The sequence below is a fragment of the Myotis davidii genome, unplaced genomic scaffold (assembly GCF_000327345.1).
Source record: "Myotis davidii unplaced genomic scaffold, ASM32734v1 scaffold299, whole genome shotgun sequence".
Lineage (NCBI taxonomy): Eukaryota > Metazoa > Chordata > Mammalia > Chiroptera > Vespertilionidae > Myotis > Myotis davidii.
The window spans coordinates 993,456-1,001,338 of record NW_006293088.1 but is presented as its reverse complement, the minus strand read 5'-3'; the positions used below and the strand labels follow the sequence as shown (position 1 = coordinate 1,001,338).

Genomic DNA, 7,883 nt, shown 5'->3' with positions numbered 1-7,883 from the left:
CCCTCCCTCCCTCCCTCCCTTCCTTCCTTCCTTCCTTCCTTCCTCTCTCCTTTCCTCTATTTTTGCAGTCTTTCCCCCAAATGCAATAACATCGTTGTTTAAATGGTTGTCATTTTAAAAGTACTAAACTATAAACAAGCATAAAGAAGAAAAACAAAAGTTCCGCCACCCGGAGGTCAACACCTGCTGATCTTGGACTGTGGTGTTCCATAAGGTGCCACCCACCTGCTTTCCCACAGGGGGTTGCTCTTTGCACGCTGATGTGTACCTGCCCTTTTTCTTAGCGTCAGGATTATTCTGGGGTCGTTAATATGCCACAAAGTTATCTCCTTTTCGGGGAATGTGGTTCTAGAAATGTTGACACATGTTCTTCATCATGAAACCACCCCCTGCCTCCTATGTCTCCACATCCTTCCTGTCCGTGGAAATAACCTAAATGCCCGACTGCAGCGGAGTCTCGTCTTTAAGGAATGACTGTGCCGTAAAGTGTTGAGCCAGGCCCCAGGGCTGGGCATGGGGTAGCTTCCCACTCTTCCTTCTGGTAAACAGTGCCCGGTGCTCCAGGGGGATGCTCCCTCGGTGCCGTGATGGGCTGGAAGGGGGGCCCAGCGCACCCCTCCATCTCACCAGGCCGCCCTCTCCCTCCCTCTCGCCTGGCCGTAGGGAACCGGCTGGACGAGGGCTCAGACGTGGAGTCGGAACCGGACCTCCCTCTGAAGCGCAAGCAGCGCCGCAGTCGGACCACGTTCACGGCCGAGCAGCTGGAGGAGCTGGAGAAGGCCTTCGAGAGGACGCACTACCCGGACATCTACACCCGCGAGGAGCTGGCACAGAGGACCAAGCTGACTGAGGCGCGCGTCCAGGTGAGGAGGCGTCTCGGGTTGGCACTGCGGCCCTAACCGAGAGGCTGGAGTTAAGGAAGTGGGGCGGCTAGGGTCTGAGGGCTCGCTGGGCCCCCGGGGAGCTCTGCAGCAAGTGGTCTGAGGACCGTGTAGACCAATAATGCCACCAGCAAGCGATGCAGAGGAAGTGGGCAGCAGGCGTTGGTTGACTGACTGACTGATGGAGGGGGAAGCCAGAAGCTGTGGCGAGGCCTGCTGACGTCTCTCCAGGCAACAAGTACTTTAAAGAAAAGATGAGCGGAGGGATGGAGGGAGAGAGGCAGAGGAAGAGAAGAGCTCAAGGGAGGGAGAAAGGAAAAGGGAAGGAGGGAGAAAAGAAGAAAGAGAGGGCCCTAACCGGTTTGGCTCAGTGGATGGAGCGTCAGCCTGCGGACTGAAGGGTCTCAGGTTCGATTCCGGTCAAGGGCATGTACCTTGGTTGCAGGCACAGCCCCAGGAGGGGGTGTGCAGGAGGCAGCTGATCGATGTTTCTCTCTCATCGATGATTCTAACTCTATCCTTCTTCCACCTCTCTTTTAAAAATCAATAAAATATATTTTTTTTAAAAAAAGAAAGAGAAGGTGGAAAGGAGGGAGGGAAGAAGAAGGAAGGAAAGAAAAAAGGAAGGAAGGGAGGAAGGAAGGGCAGTAGCTCAACTAGAAGAGAGGACTCAGAGAGAACAAAAATCCCCAAATCTCTGATGAGGAGAGAAAGTAGTTTGGAGGAAAATTTCTGAACAGACCTAGCTTCCTAAGATGGGTAATGAGTTTCCCGTTATGGGAAGCATGCAAGCAGACTGGGCAGCCATGGTGGGTTCCTGGTGGGTTAGAAACATCTGAAGAGGGTGGCTAACCCCCTTCGCACCCTTGAGTGTCAGGTCCCTAACCAGCAGGGGTGGAGGAGGGGGAGTGCAGAAAGAGCAGAGCCTACTGGGGTGCAGGCCTGTAGCGGGGTCGGGCTTGCCGCTGAGTGCAGCGAGTGTCCGCCTGCTGGGGAGGGCTCAGGCTGGGTGGTGGAGGAGGTCATGATGGACAGCTCCCGTGGGAACCATTCCTGGCCTGTCTTCTTCCTGAATCGGGGGCACAGTTTGGCAGAGGGGTCACCTCAAACTGTTCCCTGGGGGCACTTCCATCCAAGGCTAACCAGCCTTAGTTGGGCACCCACCTTGTGCCAGTCACAGGGCTTGGGCTTCTCGTGCATGACCTGGTGGAACCTCAGACCCCCTTGTCAGGGTTGGCATGGTCACCCCAAGCTGAGGGTACAGGAGCTGAGGCTGGGAGAAGTGGCATGCCCAGAGGCACAGAGCTGGACTGGGGCTGAGCTGGGCCTGGAGACCCCCAGAGACCAGGTTCTTATCATCCAGGAAGTAGAAACGGAGTCAGAGCTGGAATCTGAAAGCAATAGGGAAAGTTCTAGAAGCAAAGTGGCATTTAACCATTCCAGGAACCAATGTACCTCCCTCCACACCCCCACCCCCACTCCTGCGGTGGTGGGGGAGGGAGCTTGGCTGCCTTTGAGAGAGACCCAAGGGGCAGGGCAGGCGGCAGCAGCCAGCTCATCTCATCGCCTCCCCTCCTCTCGGGGTGATACCCGAGCCTGCCCCCGCGGCCTCCCTCCCCTCTGATCCTCCTGCAGCTGTTCTCCGGGCACATTCCTCGGTGCTTTCTCATTCCCACGTCTGGGGGCCACGGCTGCTTCCCACCACCTTGAAGCCTGGCCGCTGCTTGTAAAATCCCCTGGCTGTCAGGGCAGTGCTTTTATTGGCCCAGGGGACCCAGAAACAGGTGTCACTCAAGGTCCAGAGAGGGAGGGAGGGGGCTGGGAAGAGGGGGAACAGACAAACCCAGAGTGAGGGGCCCAGGCAGACATCCTCCACATGCTGACTCCCCTATCAGACTCTGGGTTCCCCTGGGCAGGGCGGGATCCCCCTCAGGCTGTGAGCTCCCAGCCTGAGAGCTTTCCCTGCAGATCACAGAACAAGAAATGCTTTTTTTTTTTTTTAAAGAATGAACAAAGGGTAACAAAACAAAACAAAACAAAAATGGAGACAGGAATGATGGGACATTTGGCCTGGAGAAGAGGACACTTGGAGGACATGGCTGCTCTGCTCTGAGAGCCCCCCAGGGCAGGACAAGGCTGGTCGGGAGATGTCCCAAGTCCCATATAAATGTCGGCAGAAGCAAGAGCATAGGACTGGGGGCCATAGGTCTAAGTTCCCCTGGGTTCCTGCCTATGATCAGCGGCAGCACCTTTCCTTTCCTGAGACTTAAGTTTCCATCTATAAATAAAGGAATTTAACGAAACGGTCACTAAGGCCCCCTTGAAGTTCCAGGATCCTGACCGACAATCAGAACTGTCTTGTGAGGTGATGAGATCCCCGTTACCTGAAGCAATCAAGCAGCAGTGCCACATTTTGTCTATCAGAGCCCCCGGAGAGGGTTTCTGCTGTGGGTAGTGTGGCAAGGAGCTCGAAGCCACCCGAGCACTGCTTCGGTTTTATGGCTCTAGACCAGTGGTTCTCAACCTTCCTAATGCCGCGACCCTTTCATACAGTTCCTCGTGTTGTGGTGACCCCCAATTTCATTGTTACAAATTGAACATAATGAAAGCATAGTGATTAATCACAAAAACAATATGTAATTATATATGTGTTTTCCGATGGTCTTAGGCGACCCCTGTGAAAGAAGGGGTCTTGACCCACAGGTTGAGAACCGCTGCTCTAGACTTTTGAGGTCTCGGTGTCTGATTCTAAGAGTCTATGGCTCAGGGATTTTGCAATCTTATGCCATTTTTTAGCTTAAATTTTATTTTTCAGTTACAATTTACACTCAATATTATTTTGTGTTAGTTTCAAGTGTGCAGCATAGTAGTTAGACAGTCTTATCCTTTACAAAGAATTTTCCCATATTTTCAGTCTCCACCTGGCACCATACATAGTTATCACAATATTATGGACTCTGATCCCTATGCTGAACTTTACGTCCCCGGGACTGTTTTGTAACCACCCATTTGTATTTCTTAATCCCTTCACCTTTTCACCCAGCCCCCCAACCCCCTCCCTTTGGCAACCAGTTTTCATGCCCTCTTCCCTCAGTGCCCTGAGAGATGGGTGGGAGAGTGGAGTGATTGAGTCGTCTCAGAGACAGAGGCCTCGGTGCGAATTCCAGCTCCATCAGTTACTCCCTTCGCTCTCAGGTCCCTCATCTGCAAAGTGGAGGTGAAATAATAGGGTCTGAGGATGAAATGACATGGAAATACACACACACACACACACACACACACACACACACACACTCACACACACACTTAGAAAGTGGCCAGCACACGAAAGTGCCATAAGTCGGGGTTCATTATGATAGTCCCCTGTCTCGGCCACTGTGAAGGGGGGGCGGTGGGGGAACGGGGTGTCAGGCAGGAGGACACATGCCTGGGGCCAGTAACCGCCTCTGGAGCAATCTTCATTAAACAGCTGGCGGCTGACCCCACCCTGGCGCACACCTTCCTTGGAGGCAAACAAATCTATTGTGTCCTGTTGCCAAGATCCCTGAGCCTGTGTTTCTTCTAGACCCCAAGGCCACCCCGAGCTGAATCGCATTTTGGGGGGTCTAGAGACTCTAGAGCAGCAGTTCTCAACGTGTGGGTCAAGACCCCTTTGGGGGTCGAACGACCCTTTCACAGGGGTCGCCTAAGACCATCGGAAAACACATATATAATTACATATTGTTTTTGTGATTAATCACTATGCTTTCATTATGTTCAATTTGTAACAATGCAATTGGGGGTCACCTCAACATGAGGAACTGTATGAAAGGGTCGCGGCATTAGGAAGGTTGAGAACCACTGCTCTAGATGGACTCGCTAATTATCAACTTAAACCAAATCTTTTCACAACACTAGATCCCATGTCTCATGCACTTCGATGCCAGGCACGATGCTCAACACTTTACATGCATTATCTTTACCATCCTCACTGTAATCCTAGGAGGGAGGGAGGGAGGGAGGATTAGTCTCCCCAGTCGGCAGGTGAGAAATCTGAGATTTAGCTAAGAGCAGTGACTTCCTGAGGACGCACTTCACAGGCAGCTGGGCTAGGACTTGAACCCAAGTCTGCCCATCATGTTCCTTTCATCTGTGCTGCATTGAGAAAGGGACCAGATGAAATATTCAGCTCAGGAAACAGGATGCCCCGGGGAGCCCTCAGTGCCCTGGGGAGGGGAGAAGTCGGGACTTCGGTTTTATTTGGGTGCCAGTTTTCACTCCTGACTTAGCGGCCCCAACTCCTTTCTCTGTGAAGCCTGTGCTAGTGAGAGCCGGCTGCTCTGGCCACCAGCTTAGAGAGCTGACCCCCGTTTCTCCCCTGGGAGGAAAGACAAGCGACACCAGGGACACATAAGACCCCTCCTTCCAGCTGGCATATCAGCAGGTGTGGTCTGGAGGTCAGGGAGGCTCAGTGATCCTATGCCAGGGAAGGTTGGGGTCTTCACCCTGCAAGGAGGGGCTCCCAATTGAGCCTGTGGCCCCAGGCCCAGCAAAGTCCTCTCTTCCTTCCCTTGTTCGTTCGTTCGTTCATTCATTCATTCATTCATGCAACAAGTATTGGGTGAGCACCTATGGGGCAGTGAGCAGTGAGCAAGGGCTGCAGGGCCTCTGCCCACAGAACCTGGAGCCGGAGGAACAAAGAGAAGCATCGTCAAAAAAACCCACAATAAATAGGAAAGCTGTGAGGAAACACACGTGAGTCTCTGAGAAACGGCGGCACCTGCTTGAACTTATCTTCCAGGCATGATTAAGGAATTGGAGTCGGAGGAGACGATTCAGCTGAGCCCGCAGGCGGAGGAGTCAGAGAGGGAACAGCATGTGCAAAGCTTAAAGGCAGAGATGAGCCCCTTAGAGCAGCCCCTGTTTGGTGCACTCATTCTCTTCCTCTGGCCCGGCCCAGATCTTGTTGCACAAATTCGGATAAGTGGGTTCTGGAAAGTCAGGCTGATTTAAGTTGGAGCCTTAGATGCACCTGTGTGGTCTCGGCAAGTTATTTGACCTCGGTGAGCCTCCGTTTTCCCTCCTGTGCAATGGGAATAGGAGGACGTGGCTCGCGGTTCCGTGCACGGACAGACCGGTGAAGCGCCAGCACAGGGCTTGGAGGAGAGGGAGTCGCAAAGATGTTGGGTTAGTTTTCCACTGATGCCTATTTCACAAACCCCCGTGACTGTGGGAGGTGGTTTCCCCAGCCAAGGGGGCCTGTGCCGGAGAAGCAAAGCGGGGCCTCAGGCTCTGGACAGAGAACTGGTTTTCATCTGGTCTCATCCTGGATTCTGGTGGGTTCTGGGTGCGTGGCTTCCCCCTTGGGGGCTTCCTGGAGGAGGTGGGAGCTGGGTGTGTGGGAACAAGGACAGTCTACCCACTGCCATCCCTCTGGGCAGGAGCAGCTGCAATGGAAAGAGCACTGCACCCAGAGTCACATAGCCTGTCACGTGGGCAAGTCACTCCCTCTCTCTGGGTCTCAGTTTGCTCATCTGTAAAATGGGGGTAATGATCATAAGCCTCTCTGGGAGGCCATGAGGACAGAATGGGACCGTGCCTATGACAGCTCTCTGCAAACTGTCCCCAGCACAGAAAGGTGGGGATGTCCTCCTGGGGGAGGATGCTGCCTGGACGGAGGGTGACAGCGGAGGCGGGAGGGGGAGACGGTCGGGGTGGCCTTGTTCTAGCTAAGTCTCAGCTCTCCGCCAGGAGCCAGGCTGAGGGCTCCATTCTCCACTCTCGACCTCACAGGTCTGGTTCAGTAACCGCCGTGCGCGTTGGCGTAAGCAGGCAGGAGCCAATCAGCTGGCAGCATTCAACCACCTTCTGCCCGGGGGCTTTCCGCCCACCGGCATGCCCACGCTGCCCCCCTACCAGCTGCCGGATTCCACCTACCCCACCACCACCATTTCCCAAGGTGAGTGCCCGCGCCCCGTCCTGGCATCTTAGCCGTGCCCTTTGGCCCTCTCTCCTCCGCCCACCCTTTCCTTCCTTAACAAAGAAAGAATAACAAGGGTTGTACAGTCATGACCACTTGCCAGCTTCCACAAGGGCAGACAATTAAGACCAAAAGGTGAGGTCCTGCTCTTGAACTTCTTGGCTCTGCCACGGAGCATCCAGTGAGGATTAACAGGGTCACCTCCAGGTTCACACTGAGAGCAGAGCTTCTCAACCTGTTAAGTCGCAGGAATCTCCTGGGTCTTCTTATTAAGATGCAGAAGAGAAGGTGAGCTTTGCAGGAGGAGAAAGGTTCCTTCCCTCCCTCCTTGGATCCTGTCTCTGCTTCTGCCTTCCCCTTGCCGCCGCCCCCCCCGCCCCCGCCGCCAGCACACAGTAGAAATCCCACGACCTGAGATCTGCTTCATGAAGTCCCGGTAGCCTCCTCTTAAAGGGCTGGCAGGCTGGGGGTCTGGAGGCTGAGGAGAGAAGCAGGGGACCTTCTCAAGTTCTTGATGAGAAACTAAACCTTTGCCAAGGATGATGATCCCGTCCTCCCGTCCGCTGGAAGGCTGCACGGAGGGGCTCTGACAGAGCGGAATTGCAGCCGAGCCGCTAGGAGCAGATACAGTGGTGCAAACCTTGACCACACCGCTCACTAGCCTGTCACCTCGCACAAGTGCCCCAGCCCCACCGAGCCTCAGTTTCCTCACCTATAAAATGGGCACCATAGTCTTGCTTCATACCCTTAGTGTTTGTAAACGCACCTGGCAGGTGGTTGCTACTTGAAAAAATGCTATCAGGACATGCCTGGATAGGTTAACAGAGGTCTGACTCAGTCCAGAGGAGTTACTGAGCGAGCACCCACTGTGTGCCAGGCGCTGGGCAGCAGGGCCGGTGCAGCCGCCTAGAGGTGGCCTGGCAAGTTGGTTGACTGTCTGTGCAGATTGCCCAGTCCCTAGTGCCCTGCCCAGAAGCCAGCTTGTCCCCTTTCAAGAGAAGATTCATTCCGTTGGATGGGCACTGGGAGGAGGAGGCTCACAG

The 7,883-nt window shown here is 54.3% G+C and overlaps 1 protein-coding gene across 1 annotated transcript in view; it reads left to right on the top strand.

Moving 5' to 3' along the window:
- PAX7 (paired box 7) overlaps positions 1-7,883 on the top strand; it is a 92,304-nt gene that overhangs the window by 51,080 nt on the left and 33,341 nt on the right. The window contains 2 exon segments of the mRNA XM_015565926.1: positions 664-863; positions 6,654-6,819. Of these exon segments, the coding sequence (XP_015421412.1) occupies positions 664-863; positions 6,654-6,819 (366 nt within the window).